Below are 20,433 nucleotides of genomic sequence, written 5' to 3' on the forward strand. Positions count from 1 at the left end.
CCACAACAACAACAACAACAATATAGGTTAAGGTGCATCTGGCACGGGAGAGGTCAATTTCTGCCTTCAACTCTCTAAGCGCGTCAAGGCCCAGGGTGCAAGGTACTGTGAGATTTTTGACAACCAGGAATGAGCACAGTATTGCTTCGTTTCCTAGGGCAATCTCTGCCTTCACCTGATTCTTTATTAGCTGCACCCAGCCCCGTAGGGCACCTACTATCCTACAATTTTCTACTGGCAGGCTCGGTAACTTTTTCACACGATCCACGCACTTGAATAACTGCTCATCAATACTTCGACCCCATTTATCTTTGCCACAAAGGCAGGCTGTACATGTTATATTTCTTGTCGGTCCGCAGGTCGCGGATCAACTGTCAGTTCATCTTTCATCTCGCATCCGTCATTGCAGAGGAGCATATTTACCCCCACATTCTGTCTGCCCTCCTCCTTCATCTTGCCGACCGTCTGGGAAGGTTCTACAGAGGTCGGCCAGAGTTTGACGGCCTGTCGCACCCTGCCGACACGTGATCAGACACATCGGTAATTCGAACATCATCAGTCACAACTGGTGACGTGCACTGCGGTGCGTACACGTGTGGCTGATTGTTCGGAGACTGAGGTGGAGGCGGCGGCATCGGGATGACACTGATGTGATTAACAGGCACATGGCCTGACGGCATGTTTTGATGTGCCTGCCAGTTTGCTGGCCATGCCCGTTGCCACTGCTCATTGTTAGTTGTCATACTTTTATTGCCGAAGTTGTAATTTCCTCCCCCTTCGCATCGTCTCTTTCGATTGTAGTTTTCTCCACCTTTTTTTGGTGAAGACGAGTTTGACTGCCCGTGCTGGTAAGTACTGTATCCAGTGTTATGCCAGTGACCATCCACAGTGGGCACACTATTCATAGTGTTTCCTTTCTTAGTTAAGTTTTCCCATTGCGAATATGCGTCACTCTTTGAATACCCGTTCTTACGAGGACTATTATTGGATTGGTTTTTTCCTTTACCGTTCGCTTGTCCGTTGTTTGTACTCCCATGATCTCCCTGCCTGGCATCCTCGTGTATTAAATCGTTAAATCGAGGGAGTCTGTGGTTACCATAAACAACTCCAAGTCCGTGACAGGGACGTGTACGAGCTTCTCTCTTATCGTTATAGGCAGTCTACCCATCAAAATTCTTAGAACGTCCCTGGCAGGCATGGATTGGTCCCAGAGTACCTTGTTTTGTTCAGGTATCTTCCAAATATTTTCTCAAGGAACCTGAACGGGGATTGAATGGTTCCGGGTTATACACTTCTTTCCAGAGACGCTCCTGAACAGACCTGGACCAGTATCTGGCAAGAAATTTACTTTCGAATTCAAACAACGGCGGACACTGCTCCGCGATTTCCATCGCCCACAGTGCCGCGTCGCCTGTGATTAAAGAGATCACAAACTGAACCTTTTGGCGCTCGGTCCATGATGCCGGGAGTACACTCCTGAAACTTTTTATAAATATTACCGGATGGACATTCTTTGTCTCGTCATTAAACGTCTGGAACTGCCTGTGTTTTAATAGTGGTTCCTCGTGCTTCACTTGCGCTACAGTTGGTACCGCTACCTCTCCGTTCGCGGTGACAGCGCCTGAACAATTGACTGACGGGTACGGTTGCACTTTCTCGCAGTCAGCTTTTTCCATTCGGCATACATTTATCGGCACATTTCGGCATCGTGTTTGCGTAATGAGTGTCGTGGTAAACTTTATTAGCTTGGCCCGTTCCAATCGAGCTACCGCCTGCGGGAAGCAGCCGTTAACTCGCTGCTCAAGCGAGTTGGAAATTTCGTTAATACTTTTAACCAAGGAACATAGAATAAAAAAGGGGTACCAACTTGGATTAGTGCGCTCTCATTGGTCAGCGACTTGTTACGTCATCCCGTAGCAGTCTCCGTTTGTAGAATATGAGAGATTGCAAAATAACTGTTGTCACGTCTCTTCTCATATAACGCAAAGTTTCGCGCTCACAGGGTTGAACACACTTCATGTTCATATTATATACGAGGTTTCCGAAAGAAATGCGTTAAATATTAGTAGCAATGACGATATATCGCCACGTAAAACTAGTGGCCGATGTTCGCATCCGCATTCATGCTCGTGTTTTAGGCATCTGACTACGGTAAATGTTTTACAGTTGGGTACTGCCTATTTTACACATGTTTTTGTAAATAGAAAGATAGTAATCTTCGAACTTACCTTACAAAGCTGATGCAGAAGCTACGTCGAAGATGCTGAAGGCGACGCTGACCAGAGCCGATTCTTCCTTGCCGAATTCCGTTTCATCACATCAATTTTGGCTCTTTTGTTTAAATGTCTAATCCGTATAAAAGTTCTTGTTCTGACATATAACTGAACTATTTTGCTATTAAGTTGGGAAAATTTCGCACTTATATGATCTGCTAAGTTTGCCATCACTCTATTACAATGAGAAATATTTGATCCATGAAAAGCAGCAAATATAATTTCTAACTCACGTATTTTAGCAAACCAGTCAGTAGAGGGACAAATGAGGCCCCCTTTTGAAATAATTGTAATCCAGTCTTGCTTCAGACTTAATTCTGTATCAACAACACACTGCCCTGCTGTATTTCCCAAAGAACTGTCAACGTTTTTGCACTTGAATGCTATATATCCTGCTAGATATTTTAGAGCATCGTCATTCACGTCTTCACTGGTACACACTGAATCACTGAGCTCGAAATCTAAGAGCAAGTTTTCGTCATCTATAACGACGTCAAATGATTTATCAGTTACTCTTATATATAATTCACTCGAGAGAAAACGTGCAAAATCTTCCTCAGTTTCATCAGCTGGTGTCGGGTAGTTTTCAGAAGCAGAATTCTCATTTCTTTCCTCTGAAGTCGAAGCACCAGAAGACAAAGGTATTTAACTTGCACTTCCAGTCAGTATCAATAAACGAATTCTGTTTTTCACCTTGAAAGGAGTGGGATTGTTGTAGAAGACACCAAGGCCTCGGATTCTGGAAAAGAAATTTTCCAGACAATCTTAATTAAGTCTGGCTGTCAATATATAAGTAGCTCCGGAATTTTTCATATCATTGTAAAGCCCAAAGAGTGAATTTATTGATATAATGAATCCCTTCTGAAATGGGAGAAGACTGTTTCTTTTTCCTACTCGAATATTAGAACCCATTTCAAGAAATCTGTTTAGAGAGTCTTCCTGTCTTCTGATATGAAACCCGTAACTACTTCTAATGGGAGCTTTCTCATCTTGAGGGTATCTCGAATTCAGCACATCGAAAACATCGTTCACGAGCTCAATGAAGATTCCCTCGCGATCTTTATGTAGAACATATCTCACAGCTTGGGCAGTGCGACGTGAAAATATCTGTGCAGCCCTTCGGATATTCCGACGATCACGTCCACTAACGTTAAGATGAACCTCCGATATGTGGTGATTGATCGAAAGATCGCCTTTCTGATGTCGAAGAAGATCTTCTATAATCATTTTTGTAATCACAGTACCATCAGGCAAAGTGATTCCGTCATCAATAAAATGATTTCTTAGTAACTTAAGCAAATGTGAAACATCAAAAATAACCCAAACTTTTCTGATATGATCAACAGGGTTTGAAAAGAATGTCTTGGATGTAGACACACCAAGTTGCTTCCACACATTCATATTTTTTGGTCCCATGTCACACATAATAGCTACGATACGGATTCCTGCTGTTTCAACTTATTTTATGACATTCTGCAACAAATCACTAGACATCGCAACATCAAAGTCATAATACACTGGCTGCTTCCATTTTAAAAACAAGCTGCTAACCATGACGACTTGGACGTTGTTGTGTGGTCCGAGAACTTCATCGTCGGACGAATCGTAAGTCACACGACCGTCAATGCTCATCTCGTCGAAGCTTAGGACACCAATCGCCTCTAATGATGTCAACATTTCTGACCTACTTTTAATTAACTCCAAAACTGGTTTCAGAATACCTGGTCGGCACTTGAACTATTTACTCCATGTCTGGAGTGTTTACCTGCAGGGAAAAGGATAATCCTTCCTCCTCAGGTAGGCATATGCTTTAGGAGACAAAGCTCTCAATGTGAGAGCATTTGCAATGTCCTCTGAGCACCACTTTACTTGCTTCCTCTTCTTTAACAGACAACGAATTTGTCCTGGTGTGAAACACTGTGAAAGTGTACTTCTCACATCCGAGCATACACATTTGTGCTTCTTAGTGTGAGACACATTACCTTTTATAGATGCAGCTTGTTTTATAACTTCTATCATGGATCTCATTCTTTGTTCCAGTCGAACATTTTTAATCTTCAAACTAAGCAATTCTTTCTTCATTGCTTGACTTTCCTGGTCTTTAAGTGAAATTAGCTGATCAGTAAAAACGTCTGTGTTGCTGGATTTGTCCAGCTTACTTTTCTTGGGAGATAAAGTTTTCAACGTTGAGAGAGCTCTTTTTTTTTTTTACTGTTCTAGTGTCACAGCGACGTTCCCTCTCTGTTAGAACACTACCGGTGACATTCGCGGTGCTGGGACCTGAAACTTCGAATACATTTCCGTGCCAGTTTGGTATTTTTAGAGACGGAACAGCATTATCTTGTAGCAGTTTCCGTGTAGGTAGACTTAACAATTCATTCTGCAAGTCTTGTTTGTAATCGCTTTCACAAAAATGTTCAGAACAAACTCTTGCATTATCAACATTAATTTTGTACTCACGTTTACAACGAGCAATCCACTTATGCTGTAGTTCAACATTTTTTGGAAAACGATGATAGATTACGCCTTCAGTCTTACGTCCACGATTACTACATTCAGCAACAGCACAATATGACGAATTTGTAGACACAATTCCAAGAACGAAGCTACAAGACTCACGGAACAATTCCTTTCCAACTGAACACTCGGCAGGAGAAGAATTACACACAAACTAACGTGTAACATGAACTCACATGCACACCTTCGATAGAAACATTTAGCGATACCGTTGTAAACAAACTGCAGTAGCTGCCAGGTGACGTCACACCTCGAGATTCATCATGGCGGAGAAAGGAGTGGGAGGTCACATTTGCACACCCGTGGTTTTAACAATATCCTTCACTTGTTTATCCAACACACACTGAGCTTTGTCTAATTGACCATCGATCTCGTCCAATTGCGTGACCTTTTGTGGAATGTCATTGTTCTGGTCTACCAACTCAGCCACTTGCTGTTTTACATCGATGTCCTGTGACAAATATGACACTAGCGCCTTGTCACGTTGTTCAAACATTTTATTCATTTTTGCCAGGAACTGAGCGTACGCTCCTGTTCCCTCCGTTCGCGCTCAAGGTGTTCCCGTCTTTCCTTTTCCTCACGTTCGAGACGTTCTTCCGCTAAAATGTTCGTAACTTGGTTAATTAATGCCTGCTCTCGTTGCTTGTCTCTCATGTCTAATTGTGCCCTCAGCACCGTTAGAAAATCGGTCGTTGGTACAGGTACTCGTACAACATTCGCTGTCGACGCAGTAGCATCCCCCTTCCCTGTGTCAGTAATCAAGTGGATTTCTTTGCTCAATTGAGCTTGATCCTGATCAGTGCCTAATATCTAGTCCGTTTCAGGCTGCTCACCTTCCTGTTTTGGAAGTTGAGAATCTGTCATTGCGGGTGGGTTCCTCACTGCAAACTCTTGTATATTTTCGTCTGTGTCATAGCCTGACATATCTTCCTCCACTAACCGTTTGTCCTTGGCGTGTCTTCACCATTTCGACTAGTATTAATCCTGACTGGTAAGACACGATTACACAAAAAATTTATTTTCCCTCAAAAATGACACTACACAAAGCACATATAAAACACTGAAATCAAGTAAAGCGAAGGAGCTACCTCCTACTATTACTTCTGAAACTAACAGTTACACTTTAGCACTCATAATATTTCCATTGCACTGTGAAACATTTTACTTCTGCTAAAACATTACTTTGATAATCAATTGCACTAGCATTTATTTGATTCACACAGCTGATTGTGTGACCTCAAATCCAGAACACTAGTCACTGTCTCAGAATTCTATCACTAGTACTAAGTTATTGTAAATGAATCTGACCAAATTTTCCCTATCCGCTGACGTTAAAACAAATTGAATAAACACTTCTGACAAAGGTAATGGCAGAAGTAAAGCTGTGAGTAGAGGGCGTGAGTCGTGCTTCGGTAGCTCAGATGGTAGAGCACTTTCCTCCGAAAGGCAAAAGTCCCAAGTTCGAGTCTCGTTTGGACACACAGTTTTAATCTGCAAGGAAGTTTCACTTCTGACAAATTTTAATTCAAGAAGATAAACACAGTGCATGGCCCCCGGATCCTTTCTTACTTTAGTTTCCAGCCCAGAAGCTCATGCACATACACCCTTACCTTTATTAGTTATTGTTGTTTGGCGTTGTCTTTATCTCAGTCGAGACAATGGTACGCATCTAGTCAGCTTCATGTCCATATATCTTCACTGGTTAGATCTCGAACAAGTTTTGTATTTTGTGGTACATGGAAATAGATTACATATATGGCATTAATTTCCCATACATATAATAACGTACATAAAAATTTTTCTGTTAAATATAGTTTTCTAGACGGACAACCATATCTCAGTCATTTTTTGTGTACTTATTGTTGGTACATAAAATTTCGGGCCCTCACGTGTTTGGCCGCCACATATCACTGTATAAGTGTATATCTTTTTATTGCTATATATTCTATGACTTTGGTTAGCGTGGTTTTAAATATTGTGGGCTAGCATGAGACTTTTAATTAACTTATACCGCGATAACACTCGTACGGGCATCGGCTGCCCCGAAGTACGCACGATATAATATTTTTTAAACACAGCGCTCGACTCACCGCCTTCTAATAAATAGTTTGTGTGGGCGCTGCTATTTATAAAAGCAAATATGCGTATTCTTACGCAAACTGTAATTATTAATCTCAGGGGCTACTGGTTATTCATGTACCAAATTACACAAACATTAACTGAGATATTGCGGAATGCAATACGTTTCAATATTTTTGTTCATTTATTTGCAAGGCAAAACTGGAGAGAATCTCGTATGCCGCTAGGCGACCAAAATGAAACATACTGAATTCACTCAGTATTCTAAATGTTAATAAAAGAAATCTATTTTCACTCTTTTTAACTTTGAAATTAATGAAAGATCAAAATTGAGAAGTCTCTCGCATTAACATTTAATATTATGACATGATATTTTAATTAAATAATACTGTCAGCGTAATGGCCGACAAAATCCTGCTAGGGGAGATGAGCTCCCTGTGCTGCAAAGTTCTGTTAAGACTTTGTTAATTATAATTAATGGTTGCGATCATGAGAGGTGACAACTAAGTCAATAATACACACTTTATAATAACAATTTCTATTATATTTTTCAAAAAACAGATAAAATTACGTTAATTATCAGACAGTACGACAATGGCGGCGTACAGCTAGACGAAACAAAACAGGAGTGCTAGTTCAATCAAAGCATTGTCTCTGATCTTTATGGCATATGTTACACAGACATTATACCAAAAATACTGTATTTTGTTAATTACATCGATATTTGTGTTTTGATAATAATAACTTATGTTCTTTACTATCTGTTATACGTCGCGCACACATACACAGTCTTGAAATAATTTAGAATTCACACGTCTCATAACAAAAACTTCATTTCCCTTTCTCCAAACGTCCATTTATGTGACGTACCGTCACAGAACGCTACGCTCTTCTAGAGACGTACGGTACTCCGCTGCAAGAAGGGGGCAAATTCCTTCGCGTACTCGGTGTAAAATCGAACCGGTATCCTATCAGGTCCAGTGGCCTTTCCTCTTTTGAGCGATTTTAATTGTTTCTCTATCCCTCTGTCATGTATTTCGATATCTACCATTTTGTCATCTATGCCACAATCTAGAGAAGGAACTACAGTGCAGTCTTCCTCTGTGAAACAGCTTTGTAAAAAGACATTTATTATTTCGGCCTTTAGTCTGTCATCCTCTGTTTCAGTACCATTTTGGTCACAGGGTGTCTGGACATTTTGTTTTGATCCACCTATCGCTTTGTCATAAGACCAAAATTGATTTTCGCGTAATTTTTGTTTGTCTACAAGGCTTTGGCTATGTTTATGTTTGCTGTGAAGTTCCCTTTGCTTCCGCAGCAGTTTTCTAACTCGGTTGTTGTATCACGGTGACTCTTTTTCCATCTCTTACGATCTTGCTTGGCACATACTCATCTAATGCATATTGTACCATGGTTTTGAGCTTTGTCCACTGATCCTCAACACTATCTGTACTTGAGACAAAACTTTTGTGTTGAGCCGTCAAGTACTCTGAAACAGATGGAAGTCGAAAGATGGGAGACGAGCGCCATAGGGTAGAAGAAGAAGAACCAGTCCAATGAAGTTTTGTGAGTTTCTCTCAGGTGTACAAACTGCTGTGAGGCCTTGTTTTAACATGGAGAAGGAAAAGTTCGTTTCCACTTTTGTGACGACGAAAACGCTGAAGTCGTTTCTTAAATATCCCGAGGGCAGCACACACCTTTGAGTAGCCCAACTGCTGGATGAGTGTGAGGATTACCAAAAGAGACGTACAGTTGTGCAGTGAGGTGTTTCATTGTGATACGTGTGTGACCTCGAATGAGAGTGACTGCACGTCCCAACGTTGCAGGAGTCACAGCTGCATGCGGCCTGTCGGCACGAGGGAGATCAGACAAGTTCACGCGACATTGTTAAGATGATGAGAGGCGCCTCGCCCAAACTCTAACAGTGCTTTTGTTCATTGCTAGATCTCTGCAGACAATCTGCAAGCGCCTGCGAATATCTGCGAATTTATGGTTTTCCTTCAAAAGAAACTCAATGACAGCTCCCTGCTTGGAAGGCATTTCCGTTACAGACGCCATTTTGAAGGATGCATACAGCGCTGCCGTCTATCGGAACTTCATGAAACTGTATGAGGAGGAGTAGAAATACTACGCGGTGTCCCACTACAAATTCCACATTTCCCAACCAAAATTGGCCAAGAAAAAAAAAGTGCTGCATCTCTTATTGGCTGCTCCTTGTAGGTCGCCGTTGAGCATACTTTCAGCTGGTGTGACAGCGTCTGTCACTGTTGATATCTGCGGTGTCAACTCTGAGCCTCCAGATGTCTCTATGGTACGCCTTTCTCCCTTATTGTATTGGCCAGTGTTAGTGTCTGCTGATGTGCCGAGACGAAGATTTAAAATTGTCACGCTGTTGGTCCATACCTTCTACGACTGCGAGTGAGCTTGCAACGAGGCCGTGCTTGATAGCGATGTACACTCTATCACTTGTCCAACTGAACCAAATAATTCTTGACCGATACCGATTACAGAATGGACATTGCTAAGCAACTACTGAACGGTTTTAATGACTGCTAGGTTCAATAAATACATGGGAACGGCACTGGAAAGGAGGCAATTGAATATGGCACAAAAATTTCTTTGAAGTGAGTTTAGAGAGAATTCAAAGAATGATGGTAACGTCCTGATTATTTAACTAAGTCACACAGATATTAGAACAGTGGATTCCTATTCTAGAAGAGTGGGATTCAAGTTGCACTTATTCATTTTCTGCGGTTCTGCAATATCCGTTAAGACGGATATTCTCCTGCTTCCTGCATAAAAGCTGGTTGGGAATCGTTCTTCTATGCCTCTCCAACGGAGCTTGCGGTCCGATGTCAATATAATCGATATCGTCGAAGCCTAAATACTAACTTTTCATTTCTTTATCGTTCTTTTATCGCCAATTACATTCTTTTTCATTAAGTCTTCGGTACCATGAAGACAGCATACAGTAAATGTCATACTGGCATTAAGTATACTAGACGTTCCGATACACAAAACTATATACATTCTGTATAGAAGGAAAGATTACACTTTGGGTTTCTCATTCAAAAACCGCATTTGAAATTTGGATGTTCTTGAGAGGAATGTGTCGTACATTGTTATTACTCGATTAAAGGATTCATGTAGGTCCTTCTGACATAGCCGCGACATTTCTGCCGATGCCTTATTTCGGTGGGCACTTTCATTGAGCGTGAGCAATAGCTTGAGCTCAGCGACCTTTCTGATGTTCAAAATGTCGTACTACTCATGAAAAGAGATCCGTGAATTTTATTCTATTGTTCCACTATCCCTTGGCTGTAAAACGGTGGTCTTCGAGCAACAGGGCCTCTACTTCCCTTAGAATTCCAGGTTTTTGTCAGAGACATGGTCTGCCAGCTCGTTTTTAGATATTGGGACTTGTTTGATGACAGTTGGAGGGACTAGATCAACCAACCACTGCGTCGTACGATGGTGGATAGTTGTCGTATAACTACATCAATTCAGCATGGACTGCCTCAGTGTTGCTTACCTTCGAAAGCAGAGGACTCACAAGATCCATTCAATGCACAACCGGAAAATTTTCCTTGGTCTGGTGCATAAGTTCATAGAGTTTTTATTTTGCTCGCTAGTGTTCATGTTTCTAAGGCTTTAGTTATCAATTGTTATTTTTTATTTGCAGTTCACTGTTATTATCTGAGTTTACATATTCTCATTTCGTCATTTTCAGATCATGAGTGGAGCTATAGGAGCTAGAAAATGGAGAGCTAAGTTGGGGAATCGGAACATTTCCGAGTTATTCTTCTGTTTCAATTCAGTAGAGATATCACAGTAATGAAGGCAGCCAGAAACATTTTCACAGCGTATGGGGATAATGTCATTAGACAGAGCACGCCAAGAAAATTGTTTTATCGATTATGGAGGATGGTTTTGACATGAGTGTGTTCAGGAAGACATTCGGGGTTTGATGAGGGTTATTTAAAGTCCTTAATCCAAGGTGGTCCACGTTATTGTACTAGAGAACTTCCATGGTACGACGTTTGCATGTAGCGGGAAGATTCAAAAATCGGGTCTATATATACGGCAAGTTCTAAGCAAAACTAACAAAAATCAGCGGATGGTCACGTATGCATCTCTGATTGTTCGTTATCAATTGACTCGTGAACAACACCGAGCCTTCCTATCCTGTATCGTTACTGGTGATGGGAAATAGCGTTTTTCTGCTGATACACGGGAAAGAAAGGAATGGTTGGTCCCAACAAAGCATCGACTCCTCTTACAAAAACCTGCGCACATCCACCGAAGCTTATGTTATGCATCTGGTGGAACAGCGACGGTGTGGTGCAATACGAATTGCTTCCCCGAGGTGTAACCATCGCCGCTGACATTTATTGCCAACAAGTGAAACTTCTTGCAGACGCATTCCAAAAACATCGAAGTGGAAGTCTGCGTGAAGTGATGCTACTCCGCGATAACGTCCCTCCGCGTTCTGCTACACTGACTTAAAACGCTCTACTGGATTTGGGTTGGGAAGGTGTTCCGCTCCCACCTTATTCACCTGATCTTAACGCCTTCAGATTTTACCTTCGCCGCTCTCTATAGAACAATTTTCAAGGAACTTCATTTCCGGATGAAATTTCGTTCCGAATATGACTCGACGAGTGCTTCGCCTCAAAACCACGTGATTTCTACAGTCGCGGAATCGAAAATTTACTCTAGCGTTGGCAGACTGTTGTAAATAGTGAAGGAGAATATATTATTGATGACTCTAGTCTCTGTTATATGCATCGCTTCAGTTCGTTAAACTTATTGAAAAACTGTACGAAGTTATGCTCTAACCCAACATAGAAATACAAAAGTTTGACAAGTTTGTGCTTCTTTGTTATTTTTTGGCGATGTCCTGCACATCTGTTTCGCGAAGTGGATCCTGGCAACCAGAAAAACAAGATAGTGATACCCTTGTAGGTTTGCTCCAATGTGGAGCACAGAAGCGTCATTATATTTATGTTATCTAAAAGGTTGAAACCAATAGAAATTCATCGTCGGATGGCAATATCATGAAACTTATATGAGTCGAACACAAGTGTACAAGACGGTGGATAAATTCGAACGGGGTGTAACAATTATTGGAGATTCGTCACTCCCAGCACGCTCTGCCTGTGCTGTCGTTGGGAAAAGCATTGCGAGAGATGATGAGATGGTACGGGAAACAGGCGTATTGCAGCAACGATGAATACTAGTGTCGGATCTGCCTACCATATTATTCATGCCGTACTGATGTTCCAAAAATTTTGACAAAAGAATAAAAAAAAAGTAGAATGGATGTTTGCAGGGAGCTTTTGTTACATCACGAGGCTGAAGAGGAGTCACATCTTCATCGAACTGTAACGGGAGATGGAAGTTCGGTGCATTATCAACCCATTGAAAGAATATCTCAGTTGCTCAAGGTTCGCTGATGATGCAATCAGCAGTGCATAACAAGATAGAAAAATGTCCCTAAAAATTGTTTTTTCATGAAAACGGAGAAACGTGTCCTGCGCTGGCATACACTGAGGTGACAAAAGTCATGGAATAGCGATGGGACATATACAGATGGCAGTAATATCGAGTACACAAGATATGAAAGTGTGGTGCATTGGTGAAGCTGTTATTTTTACTCGAGTCATTTATATGGAAAGCTTTCCGACGTAATTATGACCGCACGACGGGAATTAACAGACCTTAAATGCGGAGTGGCAGTTTGAGCTGGACGCATCTGACTTCCATTTCGGAAAACGTTGAGGAATTCAGTATTCCTAGATCCACGATGTCTAGAGTGTGTCGACACTATTAAATTTCAGGCATTGTCTCTAGCCACAGACACCGCAGTGACCGGCAGCCTTCACTTAACAACCGAGCGCAGCAGCGTTTGGGTAGAGTTGTCAGTGCTTACAAACAACACTGCGTGAAATAATAGCAGAGGTAAATGTGGGACGTACTACGAACGTATCCTTTAGGACAGTGCAGCGAAATTTTGTGCTAATGGTTTATGGTAGCAGACGACCAACGCGAGTGCCTTTGCTAACAGCACGGCATCGCCTGCAACGCTTCTCCTGGACTCGCTACCATTTCGGTTCGACCCCGGACGACTGGAAAAGCGTGATATAGTCAGATGAGTCCCGATTTCAGCTGGTAAAAGCTGATGGTAGGTTCGAGTGTGGCGCAGACTCTTCGAAACAAAAAAAAAAAATGGTTCAAATGGCTCTGAGCTCTATGGGACTTAACATCTATGGTCATCAGTCCCCTAGAACTTAGAACTAATTAAACCTAACTAACCTAAGGACATCACACAACACCCAGCAATCACGAGGCAGAGAAAATCCCTGACCCTGCCGGGAATCGAAACTCTTCGAAACCATGGACCCAACTATCAACAGGGCACTGTGCAGGCTGATAGTGACTCCGTTATAATGTGGGCTGTGTTTACATGGAAGTAACCGATCGTTGACTAGAAATGGCTATGTTCGGTTCCTTGGCGACCGTTTGCAACGATTCATGGCGTTCACACTCCCAAACACGGATGGAATTTTTATGGATGACAATGCGCCATGTCATCGGTTCACAATTGTTCGCGATTGCTTCGAAGAACTTTCTGGACAATTCAAGCGAATGATTTGGCCACCCTGATCATCTGGCATGACTGCCATGGAATGTTTGTGGGACAGAATCGTGCACAAAATCCTGCACCGGCAACACTTTTGGAATAATGGACGGCTACAGAGGCAGCATGGCTCAATATTTCTACAGGGGACTTCCAACGACGTGTTGAGTTGATGCCACATCGAGACGCTTCACTGCACTGGGCAAAAGGAGATCCGATAGTATATTAAGGGATATCCTATGGCTTTTGTTACCTCGGTGTAAATACATTGAAAACCTGAGAGAGAGAGAGAGCGTTGAAAAATACGTAAGTGTTGTATTCCGTTTTCGTAACAGATTCTTTTTAAAAAATCCCAGTTTTTAGTTGAATGACCCTTGTTCCGTCACGATACTTCAACAGGCTGCCTCATTTTATGGTGGCTCGGGTAGCGGAGTTTCACGTTTTTGTGGTGTGAGTACTTCATAGCGTACCACGACTTCAGGAATGTGCCTAAATACAAACAAAGGCCCTTTGTTCCAAGCCGACTGTTGAAGCTTCGTTAGTGCCGTTCGTACTGTTTTCTCGACCACGTGTGATGCACCTTCAGTCGGGGAACAGTTTTGTTTGCTGCAAGAAATGCATGCGCATGGTCAGTACGACTACGCCAGGACTACCGTACATTGACAGCTGAATGAATATTGTTGTGGCTTCCCTAGACGCGGCAACAGACAACAAAGGCGCGCTGGAAGTGGCGTGCCCAGTCACAATACAGTCAATTGGCAGCTGAATGAATATTGTTGTGGCTTCCCTAGACGTGGCAACAGACAACAAAGGCGCGCTGGAAGTGACGCGCCCTGTCACAATACAGTCAATTGACAGATGAATGAATATTGTTCTGGCTTCCCTAGACGCGGCACAGACAACAAAGGCGCGTTGGAAGTGGCGCGCCCAGTCACAATACAGAAGCAGGAGAGGCAGCACGTCTTCTTTCCAGACGGGTTCCTCATCTGGGTGCAGCATCACAGTGGACGTATCTGTGTATTTCCGGTTAGACCTGGACGAACGTTGACAGACTGCACTCGTCATGTGACCCCAAAACCAGTTGTTGCTGCCACTTGTGGCAGCTTGGCGTACTAAATTTTCCGTCACGTATTCAGAATAACATCAACAGATTCAATCATTTATTCTTCCCGATATACCGTACACGGATAGTAAGTACAGTTTTAAGATAAAAGAAACGACTCACCACAAACCAATTATCGGAATGGGACAGAAATCTGTAGATGTGATGTACATGTACAAACAAACAGATGATTTCCATTTCAGAAAAATTGTATGATCTAAATTGTTGCCAGGACAAAGGCTCTGCTTCCCTGGGAGACCCCGCGTGGGAGGCGCGGCTGCAGCTGTCGGCGTCCGGCGGCGGCGGCGTGTTGCGCTGGGCGGTCTGCGCTCCGGAGTCCTGCTCGGCGGACGACGCGGCGCTCCTGCTGCGTCACAAACTGCAGCACCTGCTGCCCGCCTCTGGCGCCAACGACACTGCCGTCGACGTGCCGCAGAGTGCTTGCAGCGTGGCCGCTGCACCTCCGTTGGCACCCAAGGAATGGGCATTCTTGTAAGTTGACCCCTCCCATAGAAAGATCTAACAGAAAGTCCTAGGGCTGTTCTACTCAGAATGTCATTTACATGTTCACTCACCGGTATTTTCAACCATTAAACCATAAAATAGCTCCGGCTGGTATTTTCTGCGATCTGCCTAAGGCATTCGACTGTGTGAATCACAATATTCTCCTAGTTGAATTGAAGTTTTATGGGACTGATCAGATAGCCAACAAATGGACAAAGTCATATCTAACCAAAAGAATGCAAAAAGTTGTATTTAGAAATCAACTAATATAGTCAGGGTACATAATTCTGACTGAGCAGGAATCACGTATGTGGTTCCCCAATGATCAATGTTAGGTCCACTATTGCTTCTCATACACATAGACAATCCTCCTTCTAATACACAACAAACAGAATTCGTCTGACTAGTTTTATGAGTGTGGTTTCACCCTCAATTTAAAAAAGACTCAACATATTTAGTTCTGTATGTCGACGGGTGCTACATCAATGATAAGTGTAGCGTATGGTGAGTAAACAATAAATAGGGTGAAAACTTCAAAACTCTTGGGTGTCCATATTGGTGAGAGTATAAATTGGAAGATGCACAATTTGGAACTACTAAAACAACTTACCTTACCCAGTTTCATTTGCACTTACAATCATTGTAAATCTTGGGGAGGGACAAATCAATAAGTTGACACATTGTGCATATTTCGTTCAGTAATTTCATATGGAGCCAACGGCCTTGACGCAGTGATAACACTGGTTCCCCAGAGATCATCGAAGTTAAGCCCTTTCGGGCTGGACAGCACTTGGATGGTGACCGTCCGGTCTGCCGAGCGCTGTAGGCAAGCGGGGTGCACTCAGCCCCTTGTGAGGTAGAACTCACGAGCTATGTAACTGAGAAGTAGCGACTCCGATCTCGTAAACCGACATACGGCCGTGAGAGCGGCGTGCTGACCACTTGACCCCCCCCCCCCCCTTTTCCCGTATCCAGTAACACCTGTCGGCAAAGGATGACACGGTGACCGTTGGGCCTTCATGACATGCTCCGGCGGAGTTTAGTTTAGTTTTAATGTCATATGGAGTAATGTTCTGCGGTGACGCATGTTTAGGAAATAAAGTCTTCAGTGTGCAAAAAGGAGCTCTAAGAATAATTTGTGGCGCTCACCCACGCTCCTCTTGTAGACATCTGTTTAAGGAGGTGAGCATTCTGACTACTGTTTCACAATGTATTTATTCCCTCATGAAGTTTGTTGTAAATAACCCACTACAGTTCAAAAGTAACAATGAGGTGCGTAATTACAATACCAGAAGTAAAAATGACGTCATACCTCAGGTGGCCTTTAGCACAATGCTGCAAAAAAAATTTGTGCTTACTTGCCCACTGATATAAAACGTCCCGACAGGCAGCAAATTAAAATTTCGAAGGAAACTGAGAAGTGTCTCCTTGACCTCTCCTTCTATGGCGTATAAGAATTTCTATTGATGTAATGTGTAAAAGGTAGTGGGTAGGACTTATTAAGTCACAACATCTTTACATCTTTTTTTATTTTTGGAAAAAATGAAAAAAACTTAGAAATGTCGAGATGTAACCATATGTACAAACTAATCTGCGATATGAACGTAAAATGATTCGTTCCACATCAGTACCATCAATCGTGAAAATTATCCATGGAACATGAAACTAATTAACTAAGTAAGAAGTTTTGTTCGTATGTAAAGTTAACGGGAATACCCATTCTTTAAGTTCAGTTTCTTGAGGATCCATCTGAAGACAGCAGACAGGAAGCAAACGTCACTCAAAATCGTAGATGAAGTGTTCCATTACAAAACAGATAGGATATCTACACTCCTGGAAATTGAAATAAGAACACCATGAATTCATCGTCCCAGGAAGGGGAAACTTTATTGACACATTCCTGGGGTCAGATACATCACATGATCACACTGACAGAACCACAGGCACATAGACACAGGCAACAGAGCATGCACAATGTCGGCACTAGTACAGTGTATATCCACCTTTCGCAGCAATGCAGGCTGCTATTCTCCCATGGAGACGATCGTAGAGATGCTGGATGTAGTCCTGTGGAACGGCTTGCCATGCAATTTCCACCTGGCGCCTCAGTTGGCCCAGCGTTCGTGCTGGACGTACAGACCGCGTGAGACGACGCTTCATCCAGTCCCAAACATGCTCAATGGGGGACAGATCCGGAGATCTTGCTGGCGAGGGTAGTTGACTTACACATTCTAGAGCACGTTGGGTGGCACGGGATACATGCGGACGTCCATTCTCCTGTTGGAACAGCAAGTTCCCTTGCCGGTCTAGGAATGGTAGAACGATGGGTTCGATGACGGTTTGGATGTACCGTGCACTATTCAGTGTCCCCTCGACGATCACCAGAGGTGTACGGCCAGTGTAGGAGATCGCTCCCCACACCATGATGCCGGGTGTTGGCCCTGTGTGCCTCGGTCGTATGCAGTCCTGATTGTGGCACTCACCTGCACGGTGCCAAACACGCATACGACCATCATTGGCACCAAGGCAGAAGCGACTCTCATCGCTGAAGACGACACGTCTCCATTCGTCCCTCCATTCACGCCTGTCGCGAAACCACTGGAGGCGGGCTGCACGATGTTGGGGCGTGAGCGGAAGACGGCGTAACGGTGTGCGGGACCGTAGCCCAGCTTCATGGAGAAGGTTGCGATTGGTCCTCGCCGATACCCCAGGAGCAACAGTGTCCCTAATTTGCTGGGAAGTGGCGGTGCGGTCCCCTACGGCACTGCGTAGGATCCTACGGTCTTGGCGTGCATCCGTGCGTTGCTGCGGTCCGGTCCCAGGTCGACGGGCACGTGCACCTTCCGCCGACCACTGGTGACAACATCGATGTACTGTGGAGACCTCACGCCCCACATGTTGAGCAATTCGGCGGTACATCCACCCGGCCTCCCGCATGCCCACTATACGCCCTCGCTCAAAGTCCGTCAACTGCACATACGGTTCACGTCCACGCTGTCGCGGCATGCTACCAGTGTTAAAGACTGCGATGGAGCTCCGTATGCCACGGCAAACTGGCTGACACTGACGGCGGCGGTGCACAAATGCTGCGCAGCTAGCGCCATTCGACGGCCAACACCGCGGTTCCTGGTGTGTCCGCTGTGCCGTGCGTGTGATCATTGCTTGTACAGCCCTCTCGCAGTGTCCGGAGCAAGTATGGTGGGTCTGACACACCGGTGTCAATGTGTTCTTTTTTCCATTTCCAGGAGTGTATTTTTAGAGTGACAATGAAGTCTATGGAGGATGGTTAGTTTTGTAAGTCGAGCTAACGATTACCCAAGGTCACCCGAGTTTATAGTGGACGCAAGCTGGTGAACCAGCAAGTTCACGCCTCTGCACTCGGTATTTACTTTAGCTGTGATGAGTTGTCATCTGCATGGCTGCTCTCGCGCACTGAAATTCCTCTAAAATCTAACTAAGCCTTTGCTGAATTTTTTAGCAGAAACTCTCCCTATGTTTCTCGATATGTGAGAAAATATGAACTCATTCCTAGTCTCGGACTATGGCGATGTATACACGCACGGCTGGAGCAGCATGCATATTATAATTCCCTCTCAGTTCTCGCAAGAACAATTAGCTAACTGGGTCGTTCGTTTCTCCACAGTTGGAGTTCAACGACGCTACACCTAATTTCTAGCTTGAGGTCAGCCACTGTGAATGTATTGTTCACACAAATTTCTCCTCTGCGTCGTACAGAGTGTTAAGCACTCTGTTTTGCTCTCGACGCCAGTTCAGAGAATAGCCGTCGAAAATTTGGCTCTCGTCCTTCTCGCAGCCAAACTCTCTCCCCATCTGGGTTCTGTTCTTTATGACACAGCGTTTTTCGACCAATAGGAGCGTTCCTCTTATTTTGTGGAAAATCTCTCTACCAATTGCAAGGATCCTATCATTAAACAGCGTAGAAATCTCGACACTTCACTCCTTCCTGGTGCGTTTCCGCCAATCGGACGTTTTGTGCTTGCTCCAGACTACTAACAAGTTACAAGTGTCTATCACGTGTGTACCACTTACTGTTCACATGATCGAATGCGTCACTGGTATTGTTCGGATCTCCTTGCCATTCCGAAACGCAGTTTTCTAAAGCTTCTCTCTTGTCCTACCTCTGGCGGTCCGTTACTCGCTCTGCAGTATGCGTCACCTGTCCAGCCGCTGACTCTCACAGCGGGAGGTGCCCCCTTAAGAGCTTCCTGTAGTGCCTCCCGGGGTGCGGCTTCTGCTTCTGCCCACGCTGGCTTCCACACAAAACGTTTCCTCTCACTGCTTGTTTCACCTTCAGCTCATTGACATACATTATATAGCAGTGGTTTGTTAATACTGTCCATCGAGTATCATCCCTTTTGCATTACATACTTATAGGCAAATCTGCTCATTGCCGCTGAAGTAGGTTATGCGTCATATTCACCTTCCCGTAACGATGTGTAAAACTCTTATGTAAGGTGCGAAATTGGCCTTCATTTATTCTGCCACCTTACACTAACAAGGGAATGGTCAGACTTGTCATGCCGAAACATGTGTTGCTTTTTTTAGCACTGTTATTTAACTGTGCAAAAGGTCCGTATGCAAAAATTCAGCTGCTGACATGAACTGGAAGTCACCTAAAAAAATCACGAACATGGCTGTGTTTCCTGTTTGGCGCTAGCAGTGACGGCTGGCCTCCCCCGGAAATGGCGAGTCGCGAGCGTTGTGCGAATGGTCGGGAAGTGCGGCCGTCTTATCGCGGCGTTTACTAAAGAGGAATGTCGCTGCACGGTTTTGCTGGAAAGGGGAATCGAATATTCGTTTCTGTGGCATGCTCGTCCTTTTAATTTCTGGTACGTATTTCTGAAAGATATTCTGTACATGTTCATCTATACTTCGCAAGCCACTTTACGGTGAACAATCAGTCTCCCCTCAAAGGTGATGACGAACCCTGTAAATATTTTGCTGCTTGCCATGTAGATATTCCACAGACGCCAAATCAAGCAATCAACAGAAAACACGCGTGTAGACTGTGGTGTGCGACATTGTTGTTAAACTTCTAGACGAGCATGTAAATGGCGCAGACATGTGGCTAGAAACACTCGATATTGCAGACTGTTAATCTACAGACGGCGAAGACACCGACGAAAGTTGCACTCATGAAGACTCTTCGAGTGATAGTGCCACGTACCATCATCAGTTATCTCCGAAAGTAACACCAGCAAATACAATTACCATATCAGCCAAAGAAAAAGCGGTGACGTATTGCTTGAAGGAAAGTGCTAAGAAACGCCTACGTGTCAGTACTGTTCAAAATAAGT

The 20,433-nt window shown here is 43.8% G+C and overlaps 1 protein-coding gene across 1 annotated transcript in view; it reads left to right on the plus strand.

The window, feature by feature from the left end:
* The window catches only part of LOC126281967 (nose resistant to fluoxetine protein 6-like), a 381,389-nt gene that overhangs the window by 200,410 nt on the left and 160,546 nt on the right, over positions 1-20,433 (plus strand). Inside the window, exon 5 of the mRNA XM_049981343.1 lies at positions 14,844-15,103. Within this exon, the coding sequence (XP_049837300.1) occupies positions 14,844-15,103 (260 nt within the window). The remainder of the gene's footprint in view (positions 1-14,843; positions 15,104-20,433) is intronic.

Source organism: Schistocerca gregaria, chromosome 7 (assembly GCF_023897955.1).
Source record: "Schistocerca gregaria isolate iqSchGreg1 chromosome 7, iqSchGreg1.2, whole genome shotgun sequence".
Classification (NCBI taxonomy): Eukaryota; Metazoa; Arthropoda; class Insecta; order Orthoptera; family Acrididae; genus Schistocerca; species Schistocerca gregaria.